General features: G+C 38.8%; 2 protein-coding genes across 2 annotated transcripts; both read left to right on the top strand.

The window, feature by feature from the left end:
* Nucleotide 1: 1 nt before the first annotated feature.
* On the top strand, nucleotides 2-11,017 carry gtf3c5 (general transcription factor IIIC, polypeptide 5). The gene is made up of 11 exons (XM_082140733.1): nucleotides 2-337; nucleotides 977-1,175; nucleotides 2,608-2,806; nucleotides 2,946-3,144; nucleotides 3,903-4,007; nucleotides 5,356-5,470; nucleotides 5,649-5,729; nucleotides 6,462-6,550; nucleotides 6,667-6,749; nucleotides 10,464-10,606; nucleotides 10,736-11,017. Exons 1-11 carry the CDS (start codon nucleotides 143-145, stop codon nucleotides 10,888-10,890), a joined length of 1,563 nt encoding a protein of 520 aa, XP_081996859.1. The 5' UTR covers nucleotides 2-142; the 3' UTR covers nucleotides 10,891-11,017.
* A 1,082-nt stretch (nucleotides 11,018-12,099) lies between these two features.
* On the top strand, nucleotides 12,100-19,321 carry LOC309477462 (bile salt-activated lipase-like). Its single transcript, XM_082140731.1, has 11 exons — nucleotides 12,100-12,228; nucleotides 13,595-13,742; nucleotides 13,872-13,991; nucleotides 14,245-14,442; nucleotides 15,830-15,960; nucleotides 16,258-16,365; nucleotides 16,612-16,726; nucleotides 16,947-17,133; nucleotides 17,554-17,757; nucleotides 17,845-18,042; nucleotides 19,053-19,321. The coding sequence occupies exons 1-11, from the start codon at nucleotides 12,160-12,162 to the stop codon at nucleotides 19,234-19,236; spliced, it is 1,662 nt and encodes a 553-aa protein (XP_081996857.1). The 5' UTR covers nucleotides 12,100-12,159; the 3' UTR covers nucleotides 19,237-19,321.

Genomic DNA, 19,321 nt, shown 5'->3' with positions numbered 1-19,321 from the left:
CTGGCCTGCAGTTCTACCCGGATGGTTTTCATAAGCGGACACGTTCATGTACGCTGTTTACCAAGACACAATTTAATAGAAATACACCATTGAAAAGATGGATTTTCGGTATGCATAAGCGTCGAACAAAAATCGTGTGAAAATGGATCATACGATTACAAACAATCCGGCTTCCCCACGCACAGAAGGAGAAATCAAAGAGACAGCTGTTGTGTCAGGAAATACAGCAACACTTGTCCTGCCTGACACTAATCTAGTGTGTGTTGAATACCCGGGAGTCGTAAACAATGTGGACAGAATGCTGGACAGCATTGGCGGCGAAGAAGGAGTGTCCAAGGTGATCATATTGCATTGGTGCTTTAAATGAAAAAGACACGTGCTTTTAGACTGTGTGTTCATTTAGGTTGAACCAGAATTTTTGTTGCTGTATTTCAGAGTGATACTGATTTCTAGATCAGTCCTTGTGACTTACATTAATATTTTACATGGCTGATGTAAATGACAGCTGAGGAGAAAAGACTCCGACATCAATGCTTTGCCTTCCATGGTTTTAGTTTTATATATTATAGTACAATAATTGGGATGTCCCTTCCTTGTGTCATTTAAGGAATACTTTTAGATGTATTTCTTTGACTGATTTCTTTGTGTCATTGTATTTTATTCTGTCTGATTTTGAACAATATTTGATTTACATTTAATGACACCTTTCCCTACATACTACTACTAATAATAATAATAACATAGCGGATGTGTTTTATACATTATGTAAAAATCATATGACATCTGGGACATATTTACCCAGAGAAATATGTCCGCTTTTACATGATTTTCAATTCTGTTATATTAGCAAATGTTTCAATTTCATTTAGCCAAATTTATTGGATGATGATATATTAGTGGTTATGTATGTGTACTGAGTGTATAGTAGATTGTATTTAAATCTGGGAATTTTTTTTAATTATTATTTTTTGGACAGACATATGCAGATTCTTCTAAAAGACTTGAACTCCGCTTTCGGCCGAAAGATCCTTTCTGCCATCCCGCTTATGGGAACCGCTACTCCTCCACCAACCTGCTGCTCAGAGTGCGTCGCAGAACCCGCAAAGGAAACAGTTCAGAGACCCAAATCAGCATGGAGATAGTGGGACTTATAGGAACCACATATAAATTTCAAGGTATTAAAGTCTTCATTCACCATCTAGTATTCTCTAAAATAATTGAATTAATATTTTAAAATACATTTAAGAATTTTCTACCACAACTTAAATATATATTATTATTCTTGATCTTTTTATTTAAAATTATATGCTACATCAATACAGTTTTTATTAGGGTTGCACGATTAATCGAAATGAAACCGCACACGATTTGGCAACGGCTGCGATTATTTTATGCGCAGCTTGTCTCACGCAGAGACGCCAAATATGCCTCGCGGCAGAAGTAGATAATGCCCGTCATTCCAGGAAATCCCTATGGGCATCATACTATCTGTAGCTGAATAAACAGAAGATTTAAATGCTTTGATTGATTTATTAAATGTTGTCTTTTGTTGGACATGAGGTTCATAAATACTTCACATGTTTGTTAAGATGTTTTTTTCAAATGCACGTTATAAGCGACTCAAACTCACAGTGCTTTCAGATGGAGCATCATTTACTACGGATCACCGAGCCATCCGTCACTGACAAGCTGCGCATAACAAATAATCGCAGCCATTTCGATTTCATAATCGCAATAATACAATTGCTGCCTTAGTTTTTAAGCTTATTATTATTATTCTTAGCAAAAATTGAAAGTACCTCTTTCTAGGGTTTTCAAGTTACATCCACCAAACTCTGCTCAGACCTTCATACTGTTCTGACTCCGGTTGCTATATCTTTTCATACTGATTTCTTTAAACATCAAAACTACAAAAAGTCTCAGGCTTTAAATGAGGGGGTCAAAACTGTTATACAATAAGACTTATAGAGTATTTAACCTGTCTATCACTGGCAAAGCTTAATGACCATCCTAGGACAAAAGGCTAAAACATTTCAGCAACATGTTAGTTCATGTTAGCAAAGTGTAAAATCATGTTAGCAACATGTTAAATCATGTTAACAACATGTGAATCATGTTAAAACATGCTAATCCATGCTAGCAAATTGTAAAATAATGTTAGCAACATGCTAATTCATGTTAAAACATGCTAGCAACCTGTTAAAACATGTTAGCTAAACATGCTAATCCATGCTAGCAATCTGCTAAAACATGTTAATTCATGCTAGCAACACTCTTTCTTTCTTTCCACTTCACTAAATTTAAAGCTTGTCAAATCAACAACAAAGTTTGTCCCAACAATCTTTACTTTCTAGTTAGAGTTGGAATTCCTAAATCATGTACTCACCCTGTTGGAACACAAAAGAAGATATTTCTTTGAATGTTGTGGTCCAAACAACACTGTATGGACAAAACAACTACAAAGAGATTAAAAACACAGAGATTTTTTTCACAGAAGAAAATATTCAGGGTTGGAATGACATGGGGGTGAGTAAACGATGGCAAAGTTTTCATTTTTGGGTGGACTATCCCTTTAATACACACACATTCTTAATCTTGATTCTTCAGGAATGGCTGACTTCCAGTACCTGGCAACTCACAGTGATCCAGATGGCAACCAGATGTCTTTGTACGACAAGATAATTTTGCGCAAACCTGAGAAGAAGGAATTCTATGACAGTCCTGTGCCTCTTTTCCTTCCTCCTCCCATTTTCTCTCGCCTGGACACGCCTGTGGATTATTACTATCGTCCGGATGTATTGCACAGGTAAGCTGGAGTAGGACCTGAATTCCCAAATGAGTTGACTGGTTTCTACTGCAAATTATCATTCTGAAGTTCAGCTGTATGTGTGTTTTTGGTGGTTTGATTTGTTGATTACATAATTTGTCTGCTTCCCAATAAACAGCAGGGAGACTGCAATGCAGTCTGTTCTCCTAAAAGATCATCTTATTGCCCCGAATCGGGCTCGCCGGCCAAACAATGCCATTTTTGTCAACTTTGATGACAAGACCATTCCATCAGGACCTCTAGAAGCTGCAGTGACCAGCTGGAAAAAGGTCTGCGTCCATCCTAGCGATGTAAAGGTAGAGCAGCAACTCAAACAGGTTGGTAAAATTGTTCTACATGTTTTCAATGTGTTAAATACATCAACCATCTCCAAGATGATCACAACATTACAACATTTGATTTGAAGCCAAAAATAAATAAATATATATATATTATATGAGGGCCTAAATTAAAAATCACATGATGAAAAAGCTGACGACATTGTAAAACATTTTTTTTTTACTTTTTTGTACTAATTGATTATAATATTAAAACAATATATTGGAAAAAGAATATTCAGAGACATTACCTTTCAAAAGTTTAGTGGTCAGTAGGAGACAGTAAAGACATTATAATTTTACAAATGATTTATATTTCAAGTAAATTCATTGGAATAAATGACATTTTAAAATATATTAAAATATCAAACAGCTTAAATTGTATTAATAATATCACACAATATAACTGTTTTTAATATATTTATGATCATATAAATGCAGTCTTGGTAAGCATAAGAGAATTCTTTCAAAAACATTAAAAAAAAATCTTTCTGACCCCAAACTTTTGAACAAGAGTGCATATATGTTGCAGGGAGACTCGTTTACGTAATTCTCAATGCTTCGTGGGAGTGGATGTTTGACAACCAGGTGAAAGGTTAAAACTATAAGTTGTTTTTAAAAAAGCTGTCAATCTAAGCAACTATTGGACAACAACTCTGGTTATATATTATGAGAAAATGTCCTTATCTTATCATAATCCCACCTGTGCTCCAATGCGGTTTCATTTGAAAATACTGATTAATTTGATTAATCCACAGCTTTTCGAGAAAAGGCCCATATGGTCTCGCAATGCCGTCAAGGCCAACATCAACGTTCACCCTGAGAAGATGAAGCACCTCCTTCCTTATGTGGCGTACTACATGGTGAGTAGATTAACAGAGAAAACTCTTTATTTAAAAAACTTAAATATAATGTGGTATTCTTTTCAGTGTGTTAAAATACAGTCTCCAAACCTATCTTATTGCACAGAAAGCCATTAGTGGTGAAAAAACACTTTTTAAGTGGCACTATCAACTTTTCTGTTTGTTAGTGTGGCCTGTTATAGCAACATTGGTTCAACCAATGGTGTGAGATTGTGCTGGGAAAATATGTTTGTCTGAACTAAAGTTCAAGGTTTGGCTTGTTAATATGGGCCAGTTAGCATCTACAGGTACTTTTATGTTGCCAAAAAGGCGTCTAACTTCATTGACTGCCATTCAGAAGTAACCCTAAATTCCATGGTTGGCATAAAATCCTTTAGTTTGTGTAAAAAATAAAGACCCATGATTTGATATTTGTTCACATAGTCAATGTAAATTTTTCTTTTTTGATTAGTGACTTAGAAATAGTGAAAGTTGTTTTTCAAAATCATAAAATGTTTATTTCTAGGCTTAAATTACATTTTGATTCCCAGAATTTAGTGTGGGCCGCACTATATACTTGACCTGCAAGACATTTTGCTGCTGAGAATAAAATTTTATGAAAACAATTCAACAAATGCATCAGTAAACTAAAGTGTATTAATACACAATTGAGTGATTCTGAGAATGTAAAGTTAATGGGGGAAAAAAACATTAATTTACAATATTATTCAACCCCCAAAAGTCAAATTTTGTGCAGAATCTTTTATTCTTTATAACCTCCAATAAATGCTGCCTGTAAGTGCTTAGAAGCTTCTGTCACCTTTCCACTGCAATCTTGGCCCATTCCTCGCTTGAAAAAGCTTCCAGATCACTGATTATCTTTGGTTTTCCACCCAATATTTTCAATGAGATTTAAATCTGTAATCTGTACAGGCCACTCGAGAACATTCTACGACTGATTCCTGAACCAAACTTAAGTAGATTTGGATGTATTTTTTGGGATGGCTGTCCTGCAGGAAAGTCCATTGATCATCAAGCTTTAGTCTCAGCACCGAAGGTATCACCTTCTTTGCCAAAATGGCTTGATACTTCAACGAATTCATGATGTCCTTCATAAAGTTCCAGTTTGGTCACATCACTCCATATTTATTTATGTATAATTATGACATAGCTATATTACCAACAAAAAAAATCAAAAACTCAAAAGAACTACATTATATATTAACATATATAATAACATATATATTTTTTTTTTTTACTCTATATCTTTAGAAAAGCTTACATTTGTAAATGATTACAGTCTCAGTGGGGGTTGAATAATTTTGATGGCAACTGTATCTCACAACCTCAAAATAGTTGTTACGTGTAGTTAACAGGGCCGTGGAGGAGTTTGTGGGTCAGGTTTGGATATGATCCTCGAAAAACACCTGAAGCAAAAATCTACCAGGTTCTAGACTTCAGGATCCGCTACGGAATGAAACATGGTGAGTGATCAACCAAAACACATTCATAACAGTCCTAAATATGATTTATTCCTCGACATAAACATGCCAAGACTGCAATACAAAACTGTCCAAAAGAGTGCAGAATCTTTTTTTTGTCACCAGAAGTGAGTACAAATGATAATACACACATAATTCCTGTAATTTTCTGTCTCTGTAGGATTTGGTGTCAATGACATGCCAGTGAAATCCAAGAGAAGCGCTTATCATTACAGCCGCCCAACCACTATCAACAGGGCAGGTACAAAAACACAGATACAAATGTTCTGGCACACAGTGTTCCCTTAATGTGTTCATTATATAATGAGTTTGTTTTTCCTCTCTGACATTTACATTCCAAGAGGTTTTGGATTCTAAAACTTAAATAGATTTGACTTAAAGTTTGGGGTTGGTAACATTTTTATAATGTTTTGTAAGGAAGTATTTTAAGCTCACCAAGGCTGCATTTATTTGATAAAAAAATACAGTAAAACGCTGAAAATATTGTGACATATTTTTTCAATTTAAAATAACTGTTTTCTATTTGAATATGTTTTAAAATGTAATTTATTCCTCTGATAGCAAAGTTGAATTTTTAGCATCGTTACTCCAGTCTTCAAGTCACATTATCCTTTAGAAATCATTCTAATATGCTGATTTGCTGCTCAAGAAACATTTATTATTATCAATGTTGAAAACAGTTTTGCTGCTTAATATTTTTGTGGAAATTGTGATGCATATTTTTTCCGGATTATTTAATGAATAGAAAGTCCAACAGAACCACATTTATTTAAAATAGAAATCTTTCGTATTATAAATATCTTTACTGTCACATTTGATCAATTTCTGACCTTTCTGAAAAATTTATTTCTTTTTTTTTAAAGCATGTACTGACCCCAAACTTTTGAATGATAGTGTAGTATTTTAAACTTTTTAACTGTAAATGATCAAAGCTTTTCATGGTAGTGTATGGTTGTTTCATTCACTTCTTTAGTTCCTCAACCTGCGAGCGTAACTGACATCACCCAGGAGAGTTCTTCATCTTCAGGACCCAAACCTGCTATTGCCAAGTACATACTAAAGGTATTTTCAGTTATTTAATTTTTAATTTAAGTTTTATATCACAGTGGATTTCGCCTTGATCAGCAGCTAATGTCGAGGAAGCGTTTTAAACTAGTTTTGTGGAACTTCCTCTCAAGGACTCAGTCTACATTTTCCGGAAGGGAATGCTCCCTCCATACCGGCAGATGTTCTACCAGCTGTGTGATCTGGATGTAGAAAAGTAAGAACTTTCAACACAATCTCATTGCAATTCGTAAGTATTTTACATTCTGGTGAATTTGTGGCTAATTCGTATTAATTTGTACAATCTCATTTGGAAGTGCGTTTTCGTATGATCTGCTAACGCCCCAGTGATGGGTGTGTTTAGGGGCCTTCATGCTGGTTTCTAATAATCATAAAAAAAATTACTATTCACATCATACGAATTCATATAAAACAGGGTTTTTATAGTTAACTAAAACTAAAACAATAAAAACTTCTGTCTTTTGAAAAAAAGAAAAAAAAAATTTATTTAAAAAAACGTAAACTTTATTTCAGCTAATTGCCAACATTTGGACTCTGCCAAGGGAAAGACACAGGCTCACCAACAGGGAAGCCTTACCTTGAAAGAATACACATTAGTCACATTAGTGTGTTAGGCCTGGCGTCGGAAACTCTCCCACGTCCGACTGCCGAGGGTGGTGGAGGAACTCAACAGTGTTCGCTGGTTTGGGGAACTCACATGAGAAGCAAAAATAAGCGCACATCTCCGGTCAATAGGAGGGGAATGGCGCAGCAAGCGAGACACAGTGTGGTTACCCGACGTTCACTGGCCACTTGGAGCTAGGACAACGGGAGGACACTGCCTCGGCGCACATACTATAGAATCTGGCAAACGTGCTGGGTGTCGCCCAGCCCGCAGCTCTACATATATCATCAGCGAGGCGCCCATGCGCCAGTGCCCAGGAGGAAGCAACACTTCTGGTAGAGTGAGCTCTCAACCCGAGGGGGCACAACACGCCTTGGGTTTGGTACGCCAAGACGATGGCATCCACTTTTCTGTGGGCCAACTTCTGCTGGCCTCTATAACAGACAAAGAGCTGGTCTGAGGTCATGAAGTTCTGCTTTCGGTGCATGTACAGGCGCAAAGCACAGACAGGACACAGCAAAGCTAGGGCTGGGTCTACCACCGCCTGGGGTAGATCACTTAAGTCCTCCGCGTCCCGTCTAGAGACCATATGTGGAGATTTCAGAGGTCTGGAAGTGGGTGCCATAAGGTACCCCGTCTCTGAGAAATCAAGTCCTTCCTCAGAGGAATGTGCCAGGGAGGGGGTGTCGTGAAGAGCATGAGTTCTAGGAACCAGGTCTGTTTGGGCCAAAAAGGGGCAACTAGCAAGACCTGACTGTGCAAGTAGGCTCTCTGGGGGAAACCATACTTGCATAGGTCCCTGGGCCAGCTGTGTACCAGTGCGTCCATCCCGAGGGTCACAGGAGTAAAACAACTGCCAGTGGGACGTGTCCGGAGAGGCAAACGGGTCTACCTGTGCAAGTCCGAAGCGTCTCTAAATCAACTGGACCGCCTGGAATTAGAGTCCCCACTCTTCCGGAAGCGTATGCTGTCGAGAGAGCTCGTTGGCTGCACAATTGAGAACGCCTGATATATGAATGGTACGAAGCACCCTCAGATGCTTCTGACTCCATAGGAGGAGATGAGCAAGTTGCGACATGCGACGGGAGCGTAGATCACCTTGATGATTGATGTATGCAACTGCTGCAGTGCTATCCGTTTGGACCAGTATGTGCTTGCCTAGTAGTGGCGTTTTGAAGCGGCCCAGTGCAAGAAGTACTGCAAGCAACTCTAGGCAGTTGATGTGCCAATGCTATTGGGGTCCCGTCCAAATACCCAAAGCTGCATGCCCGTTGTACGTGGCACCCCAGCCGATGGTGGAGGCATTTGTAAAGACAGCAGTATGCCTGGACACTTGCTCTAGTGGAACTCCTGCCCATAGAAACGCAGGGTCCGACCACAGGCTGAAGGTTTGGCGACAGGCCGGGGTGACTGTCACCCAGTACGTGCCGCGTTGCCATGCCCATCTCGGGACTTGGCCATGAAGCCAGTGCTGAAGCGGTCTCATAAGAAGCCATCCAAGTGGCGTGACTGCGGCTGGAGATGCCAAATTATTTTTGTGGGGTCGCTGTCCTGCTCTTGAGTGAATTCAAGCGGTTCGACACTGAGCGAACAAGTTCCTCTGTGAGGCTTGCTGTTAGGTTGACCAAGTCCAACTCCATACTGAGAAAAATTATCCTCTGCACAGGGGAGAGTTTGCTCTTTTCCCAGTTGAACTAAAGCCCCAACTGGCTGAGGTGACTGAGCACCTTGTCACTGTGTTCGCACAACTGCTCTAGTGACTGGGCCAGGATGAGCCAGTCGTCGAGATAGTTGAGGATGCGAACGCCGGGTTCTCTCATGGGAACAAGGGGTACCTCCGCGACCTTCATGAAGACACAAGGCAACAGGGACAGCCCGAAGGGGAGGACTTTGTACTGGTATGCCCACCCCTCTAACACAAAGCGCAGGAACGGTCTGTGTCGAGGGAGAATCAAGACATGAACCCTATGTGTCCTTCAGACCGATCGCTGCAAACCAGTCTCATGGACGGATGTACTCGAAAATGCATTTCTGCATCAACATCTTGAATTGGAGCCTGTGAAGGGCCAGGTTGCCCTTCTGGATATCCCTGAAGTTGGGGGGACGCCGGGCGCACTGAATCGCATAGCCGAGTCTGACGGTCCAAGTGAGCCAGCGAGACGGGCCGGGGAGCGCTAGCCAGGCCCCCAGAGACCGTACAAGTGGGACCAGAGGGACCACCGACGTACCCGCAGTGGGGCAGTGAAGTGGGGCGCAGGGACCCGACTCAGAAGGCATAGCGTCCCGAAGTGTGCTGTGCAACATTTACCTGGCTCCACAGTTGAGCAGGGGGTGGGTGAGAAGGCATTGCATCCTCGAACCGCACACTGCTGCCCGTTAGCGATAGGAGTGGGGGACGGGGGTGGTAGGCGGGAGGACTGCAGCCCTCATTCACGAAAGCCACCTCAGCGTGCTTGACGCCCAGACACATGAGCCAACGATCGTGACTGTCAGCCGGCGCCAGGTAACGACCGCATCGGGTGGAATGACATCTTTAAAAAAAGACCCGTGTCACACCCGTGTTTGCTCTTTCCGGAAGAATTTAGCTCTCTTATAGTGCTGAAGTGCACAGGGGAAATAGCCGCAGCACAGCTGGCAGGAAATATTGCTGCCTTCAGTGTGCACACACTCTTTTAGGCTGTATAAACAGCAAATCTCATTGAAGCCACCGCTGCAGCGCCATCACACCAACGCTAGAATTAGCTGCTCCTTGTCAACCTTTCACACTCCTTGACAACTAACCTATGCCACTCCAACAACATACACATACACGTCAAAGTAGCCAGAGCAACTCTTCTCTATTTACAGATATGACGAGTGACGTATGTATGCAATTTACGAACACGAAAACCATTCTGACAGGTCTTAAATCTAAACACTTATAATAGGCTTACCATAGTGAATGGACAAAACAAACAAAAACAAAAACATGTTTTGGAAGAAGACTGATGATGTATTGACTTTTTAAAATGTTGTTAATTTTTGAACAAAAGAAAGTTACATAGTGTAGTTTTAAATGACAAAACTGCACAACAAAATGACTAACACTTTCAAATTAAAACAGAAAATATAAAAAAAATTAATAATTCAAAATATTGCTAAAAAAACATAATAATTTCTAATAATACTAAAAGAACACTGATAGGAAATCGCCACCTTGAGATCAGGTTGGAACTTTGATGTCTTTCTTTTCAATCATTTATCCACTTACAAGACCCATCCCACTCCTCCAGACCTTTACACCACTTTTCTTTTTCTTCTTTTAAGAATAAAGAATATCATCCATATGAATGATGGAAAAGAGGAAGTGTGTGATGAGAGAGATGGCTGGTGTGTGCCCCACACGGCAGACGATCTCAGGAATATAATTTCTGGAATGATCCAGCAACACGTCCAACCTAACCGCCCAGGTAAAACAAACACACACACACACACACACACACAAAAAACAATGCAATGTTAATTAAATATAGCAAAATAATATTTATTAAATAAAAATGGCTTTATTTTTTATATTGTGTGGTATTTTATTGATGTAGCGTCATCCACCCAAAAGCCTACAAGAACTAGACCCAAAACTGTTGACGGCGGAGAAGACGAAGACGAAGACGACGAAGATGATGTTGATGAAGATTACAAGCCTTCTGATGCAAGTGACAACGAAATGGAAACTGAGATTGCAGATTACATGTAATTCCCCTTAAGTTTCATGTCTGGCACTTATAAAGGATTGGATGTGTAAATGTAAAAAACAACTTTGTACACTGATAGAAATTAGTTTGTTACCCCCATTTGGATAATAAATGGTTTTGTCAAATTAACTGATTGAGCAAATTCTTCAAAAAAGTATCTGACATACTATAAGAGAGAAGTTGTGAAAAACTGAAAGTTCATTAACAGTATCAAAATAGTCACACAATTGTTAGTTGTTTGTTTTGGATACTTCTATGCATAGTTTTATTTTATTTTTATTACTGCCCAGTATATTTATATTATATTATATTATATTATATTATATTATATTATATTATATAATTATTATTATTTATTTAAGTTTTTTAAGTTTGGGGTTTTATTCAGCAAGGATGCATTAAATTGATCAAAACTGACAGTAAAGACTTTTACATGGTTGCAATAGATTTCTATTTTAAACAAATGCTGTTCTTTTGAACATTCTATTTATCAAAGAATCCTGAAAAAAAGTGCATCATGTTTTACACAAACATTAAGCAGCACAACCGTTTTCAACATTGATAATAATCAGAAATGTTTTTTGAGGAGCAAATCAGCATAGTATAATGATTTCTGAAGAATAAACAACTAAAGTAATGATGCTTCCAAGGCACAGGAATACATGACATTTATATAAACTTTTACATTGCAATAAATTTTTTACAATATTCCTGTTTGTAATTTTTTATTAAATAAATGCAGCCTTCTTTCAAAAGACTGCTTTCAAAAACATTTTTTTTAAATCATACCGACCCTAAACTTTTTTTATTTCATTTTATTTGTAGCCAACACTTTAAGGTGCGTTTATACAGAAAGTAAATTTCAAAAATAAATCAACCGTGAGAAATGTTCCATAGAGAAAATAAAAGTGCCAACTAGCCCGTATTGTATTTACCCATTTTGGCAGATGGTGAAATTGATTTGTTTATTGCAAAAGTCTTTGTGCAATTATTCTGCAAGGTGACTCAAATGTTTTTATCATTCATAAATATTTATCTGAAATGGAAAAGAAAATTTGTTTCTGTCATTAAGATTACAAAAAGCTCTAATGAACACACACATTTTTCGTGAGAGTTTAACACAACTGCACATATGTTGTCCAGTTACTAGAAGGAACTGTGTACTTTAGGTAAGATATGGCTTTGGAACAGCTGGGAACAGAGATATGATTTGGCCTGTTTATAAAAGCGGACAGAGTTCCCTTCAGTGCCACACTTGCAGCCACTATCTGATGATGATGGTGATGCTGGGAGTTTTCATCTCTGTTGCCCTCATCCTGGGGACAGCAAATGCAGCTTCTGTAAGTTATGATATGAATTCAATTAAAGATTTGTATTTAATAGGTTTATAGTCAATTTGGGGATTTAAAGAGTTCATATCCATAGTTCAAAATAAGAAAAACTGACTTTTTATACTATGCAGACATGAATTATGATATGCTTGAGAGTTATGTATATGTTTAACTTATTATGCTTTACAGTTAGTGTAGTAGTTTTGTTTGATAATGAAGTTATTGTGAAGTATTATATTAAATGTACAATATGTAAAATTTTTGGATTAAATATCCAAAAACCACTAGAACAATGTTATATATTTTGTTGACTTGTGTAGGCTACTAACATTATCCCAAATATTTCCAAGAATGCTTAAATCCAGAGAAATAAGTCATTTTAACCAGGACATGGACCGTGTCCATGCGTCACCTATCAATGACATCACACCCGCGTTACCCTCGATTTCCTGTTTTATTATGTAGAATCCATGGAACCACCAAAGACGCTTTAATATATTACGCGTTTTATTAGACAGGTGAGCAACTGTTTGGATAGAATCATCGACAGAAGCTCAAACAGTCTTAATGTTTAAATATCATTTTCTTGATTTACCGTCAATTGATTTACCATGTTTTACCATGCCTAATATTGATCTAGCTTACTGCAGTGTGCAACAAGTGTCTCATAGTAGCCGCATAGCAGCAAACGCAGAGCAGCAGTATAACATAATTTTCAACACACTCAATAATAATATAATAAAACAGTGCTGTGTTACCACACATACGCATGACTGGAAAAAGAGGAAGTGGTCTTCTCCGGCATAAAAAAAGCTCCACTGCTCTCGAGCCGTGTGTCGCGCTTGTCTCTCTTTATCAATCACTCCAGCGGCTTTTCAGCCCCGTCCTGCTTCATACTACAGTAACGTTAATAAATCTTTAATACATTAGCTCATCCATGAACGTGATTTCTCCCCGAGTCCCATCGGAGTCTTTTCCTCCGGCTGTAGAGGTAAAGACAATGACTGCCATGATTCCGCGAAATCACGGCGTCATCAATCTATGCCTCTTTTTTTAATAAGCGACATCTAGCGGCAAAAATTACACATTGTGCCTTTAATAAAGAAGAAATAATACTAAGTCTTATTATGAATCTTTTAATTAAAATGATATCTATTTAACTTTAATAAGTAGCCCCTAAGGAGAAAGTAAAAACTTATACTTCTCCCAGAGAAATTCTGTATTTGCAATGCAGTTTCGCGAGCAAAAGCAAAAGTTTTAGCAGAGAACAAAAATGCAGGAAATCTAAACCTGACATTGTGGCAGGAAGTGGCTAAAATGCTCAAAATACTATATGCTGCAATTTCTAGTAAATTTAATTGTGAACATGTTGCAGCTGGGATCTGTGTACACGGAGGGAGGGATGGTACAGGGAAAGAGTCGTAGTGTTGGACTCTTCCGCTATGTGGACGTGTTCAAGGGAATTCCTTTCGCTGCTCCACCTGGCAGATTGGCGAAGCCGGTTCCTCACCCAGGCTGGGATGGTGTGTATCCCTGTCTGTCGTGCAAGCTTGTCTAGACCTTTTTAGGCACTGGTTATTAGGCCTAGCTAAGGTCTAAAATGAGTGAGTGAGTGTATTAACAGTGTACTCTTCCTGACTCTACCTGCACAGGTGTCCTGAAAGCCACTGAGTACGGAAATAGGTGTATGCAGCTCAATATTGTCGGTAAAGATGTCCTCGGCACTGAGGACTGTCTCTACCTGAACATCTGGGTCCCTCACGGACGCTCTGGTAACCCAAATCTGTTCTAATTCACAAGACAAAACAAATTTAAACCCTGTCATCATTTACTCACCCTCATGTCATTCCAAACTTGTATGACTTGCGTGAAACATTTTTGTCCATACAATGAAAGTCAATGGGGTCCAATGTTGTTTTGCAGTGTTTGATGGAAAAACTTTGACAGAATTTTCATTTTTGATGAACTAGCCCTATGAGAATAACATTTTAACAAATATGTCTGGCTCGAACCTTCTTTTTGCAGTGTCTACCAATTTGCCTGTTATGGTGTTCATCTATGGTGGTGGCTTCCTGATGGGTGGCGGGATGGGTGCAAACTTCTTGGACAACTACCTTTATGATGGACAGGAGATTGCAGACAGAGGAAATGTCATCGTGGTGACGTTCAACTACCGTGTCGGAGCCCTCGGATTCCTCAGCAGCGGAGATGCTGACGCACCTGGTACATTTCATTAGAATATAAGTCATACAAATATGATACATCACGGTATAGGGAAAATATATGCAGCCCAAAGGGGAAAAGATTTCTAGGGGGGAACGCAACTGTTTTGTAAGTGCATGTTAACTGTCTTTGGATGGAACGTAAAAGAAAGTTTTTTTTTATCTCATATTTTTTTCCACCATGTAGTATGCAAAATTACAAAGCCCCTAAAGGGGCATGGTGATAAAAAGAAAATGAGATGGGAGGAAAAATTATTTGTTAATGCAAAGGTTTTGTGTTAGCCCAGAGAGACTTTGCGTTCACTTGCAAAATGTTTGCGTTCCTCGTATAAACTTTGAGTTTGCTCGCAAAACTTTCGAGTTATTGCGAGTGATTTAAAAAAATGTCGGGAGAATGCAAAGGTTTTGTGAGGGAATGCAAAGGTTGCGTGAGCGAACACATTATTTCTCGGCGGAAAGCAAAACTTTTGCAAGAGAACACAAAAGCATTGAAATATATTTTTTCCTCCCATGATCCATCCCATAATTGTTTCACCGCCATTCCCCTTTAGGTGTTCCGTTCCTTTGCAAATCTTTTTCATTCTCAAGGGAAACTTGCGTTCACTTGCAAAACTTCTTTGCGAGCGAACGTAAATTTAATGGAGGAATGCAAAAGATTTGTAAAGGAACGGAACAACTAAAGGGGAATGGTGGTGAAAAAATGATAAACATTTGTGAGAGAATGCAAAAACATTATAATTTTTCCTCCCATGTCATATTTTTTTAGCACCATGTCCATTTAGGGGCTCCATAGTAAACTTTGCATTGTCTTGCAAAACTTTTGCTATCTCTCGCAAATATATTGGATTCTACGGAGCCCCTAAAGGGACATGGAGGTGGAAGAAATATGAGATGGGAGGAAAAATAATAAGTCAATGCTTTTGCGTTCTCCCGAGACATTTTGCATTCGCTCGCGAAACCTTTTGAGCTCTTTGCGAGTGAACGCAAAGTTTCTGCGAGGGAACGCATAGTTTCTCGGGGAAACGCATAGGTTTTGCGAGATAACGCAAAAGCATTGGCAAATTATTTTTCCTCCATCTCATTTTCCTTCACCGTGCCACATTAGAGGCTCTGTAGCATTCCCTCGAAAAACTTTGCAAAGTTTCTCAGGGAAATGCGAAAGGTCCGTGAACAAAAGCAAAGTTTCTTGGGAACACAAAAGTTTTGCAAGAGAACACAAAAGCATTGCCATAAAACGTTTTCTTCATAACTAATTTTTCCCATCAGTATGCTCCGTAGACTTGTTGACTTGACTCCACTGTATAGACATTGTATATGTATGCATATGAATGGGTTGATTAATTGATTGTAGTATTTAAATGATGATCTGAGCATGTCCTGGTCGATAGGAAACTATGGCCTGTGGGATCAGCACGCCGCTATCGCTTGGGTACACAGGAACATCAGAGCTTTCGGTGGCAATCCAGACAACATCACTCTCTTTGGCGAGTCAGCAGGTGGAGCTAGCGTAAACTTCCAGGTACTACATAAAAACAAAACAAACAATATTCTGCATGCAGGCTTATGTATTACATTTTAATGAGTGTGTGTACATGTGCTGGTCTGGCTATGTTTGCTAGGATGAGGTCATTTTTGAAAATGTCTTCACAATATTGCAAACTGTTGAAGTAGCCCTCATAAATTGGCTAAATAATGTAATGTAATGGCAACAGGTTTGCGTGAGGGCTTGGTTTATTATCAGTATGAAAACCATAAGAGGTCCTTGATAATAAAGGTTGAAGGTTCTAAGGTCTGTTGTGTGTCCCTTCCTGCACAGATTCTTTCCCCTAAAAACAAGGGTCTGGTCCGCAGAGCTATCTCACAGAGTGGTGTTGCTCTCTGTCCTTGGGCCGTCAACAGAAATCCCCGACAATCTGCTGAGAACGTGAGCATCATCTTCATGAATGTCCCACATTGCTGAATACACACACCTAGTGCATTGTGTACAGTACTAGCATTTGATATACACTGGTCCCAAAATCCTCAGGGGTTTGTTTACTCTCATTCCCAACCAAGTGTTTATTAAGTGAAGTCACCTGTTGTTTCATATACAGACTGGCATTTCAATGATTTTGGTTTGTTAATAATTAATGAATAGATATCACAACAAAGTTTTTGTGTGCACCTTTAGATCGCAAAGAAGGTAGGATGTCCCACTGATAGTGGGATGGTGGCTTGTCTGAAGATGACAGATCCAAAGAAAGTTACTCTTGCTGGGAATGTGGACTTCAGTACATCTCCAAGTGGTAAGAACATTCAGAGTGGCTACTTGTGTTTTAGCCCTTTACATGCTTTCTATAGCAATAGTTAAACCAAAATTAAAATTCAGTCATCTTTTACTCACTCTCATGTCGTTCCAAATCTGTACGACTAGTTCTTTTACTGGGAATACCAGTGAACAAGTCAGTGTAAAAGTCATGCAGGTTTGCATAAAGTCAAAAGATCAAATCTGACTATCTTTTCCAGATCCCATTGTGCACAAACTGGCTCTGTCCCCCGTCATTGATGGTGACTTCATCCCCGACGAGCCTGAAACCCTTTTCCAAAATGCTGCTGACATTGACTACATCGCTGGAGTCAATGACATGGACGGCCACATCTTTGCTACCGTTGACGTCCCCTCTATCAACAATGCTCTGGTGTCCACCCCTGCGTAAGTGTGCTACATCAAAGAGTCATCTGGAATCATTTTGAGAATTTTGAAAGACCCCATAAAACCAGAAACAGAGTTTTGTGGCTTTTGTTTATGTATGGTATGGTAGCTTATCAATTTAATGCATCCTTCCTGATGCATTACATTTATTTTATTTTTTTAAATCGTACTGATTCCAAACTTTTAAACGGTAGTACATACAGTATGTTTTACTGTATGAGAATATACACATTTAAAAATTACAATCTTTGTTTTCTGGAAAAACAGTGATGTAAGCTAAAGGCAACTGGCCTTTCAACAAAGGGACAAACCAATGTGTCCTATGCAGAAAAACTGCACCTGTCTAGTCGTTTCATGGGGCCTTTAATAATCCAAACAACGGCATAATAAAAAAAAAAAACTGCTTTTGATTTATAACAGGGAAGATGTCAGGGCTCTCTCGATTTCCCTGTCTGAAGCTAGAGGACAAGACGCTGGTGTCGCAACTTATCAGGAGTACACGGTCAATTGGGGTAGTAACCCTAGTGATAAGGATATAAAGAAAACAATTGTGGACATTGAGACGGACTACATCTTCCTGGTGCCAACCCAAGCGGCCCTGTACCTCCACACTGACCATGCCAAGTAAGCTGACTTCATCTTCTTATTCACTGAACTCTAAAGTGTGAACTGAATAGTAGAAACCTTAAAACAACCTTTTTTCTCTATTAGATCTGCACGAACCTACTCCTACCTGTTCACCGAGCCCTCTCGCATGCCTGTCTTTCCACTTTGGATGGGTGCCGATCACGCTGACGACCTGCAGTATGTGTTTGGGAAGCCGTTCGATACTCCTTTGGGCTACTTTCCTCGCCATCGTGACGTCTCCAAATACATGATTGCCTACTGGACCAATTTTGCTCAAACTGGGTATATAAACATAAAAATACTTACAATATTAAAATACTTCATGTTATTCCACTTTAATGTGTAGAGGCAACTATAAACATTAAAATATATATAATATAAGAGTACTATAAAACAAGGCTTATAGTTATAGATATTGAAAATTGGAGAATGGAGATACTATTCAAATTTTTAGTATCTAATTTTTACAGAGCCTCTAAAGGGACATGGTGGTGGAAAAAAATTAGATGAGAAGAAAAATTATATTTAAAAACTTTTGCGTTCCCCGGAGAAACTTTGCGATCGCTCGCAAAACATTTCTTCTGAAAGTCTCCACATTCGCTCGCAAAGCTTTTGCTTTCTTTTGCTGATCTTTTGCGTTCCCTCACAAAACTTTCGTGTTCCCCAAGAAAATTTGCGTTTGCTTGCAAAGAACTCAAAAGTTTTGTGAGAGAACAAAGTTTCTTGATGTAACGCAAAACATTTTTGAGAGAATGCAAAATCATTGAAATAAAAATGTTCCTACCGTCGCATATTTTTGGGGGGATCTGTACATTTTGTTGTGTGTTTTTTAAATTTGTATTAGTTAGTTTTCTTTTTTATGTCTGTATAGTTAAGGGGTGTCCAAACCTGCTCCTGGAGGTCCACTGTCCTGCAGAGTTTAGTTCTAACACCAATTAAACACGCCTGAACCAGCTAATCAAAGGCAGAATAAACAACTTCCAAGGCAGGTGTGTTGAGGCAATTTGGAGCTAAACTCTGCAGGACAGCGCCCCTCCAGGAGCAGGTTTGGACACCCTTGGAATCGTTTTTAGTAATATTTATTTCAGTTTTAGTTTTTTTTTTTTTATAGATCAAGTTAAACTAAATGAAATATATTTTTAAATATATTAACATTTGTAAGTAACAAAAATATTGTTTAATGGTTTTAGATTTAGTTTTAGTTAAGTATAATAACCCTTGTGTCACTTGTGGTGCATAATGATAGCTAAAATGTTTCTTTGTCTGTCTGTCTCTTTCTCTCTACCTCACAGTGACCCTAACAAAGGTGAGTCCAGTGTTCCTGTAACCTGGCCCGAGTTCGCCGGCACTGGCCATAAGTACCTAGACATCAACAACAAAATGAACAGGAATAGTGTGAAGCAGATGTTGAGAACGCGCATGGTTTACTACTGGACTACCGTCTTTGCCGGCTACCCTTCTGTCCAGAAGAGCTGAGCACTGCTAACCTGACTACAGAATCATTTAGCAGTTAATATGATGCTAAGATTCATGCAATAAACAAAATATATGATGATCAAAA

Source organism: Leuciscus leuciscus (assembly GCF_965113295.1).
Source record: "Leuciscus leuciscus genome assembly, chromosome: 16".
Lineage (NCBI taxonomy): Eukaryota > Metazoa > Chordata > Actinopteri > Cypriniformes > Leuciscidae > Leuciscus > Leuciscus leuciscus.
This window is presented reverse-complemented; position numbering and strand designations above follow the sequence as displayed.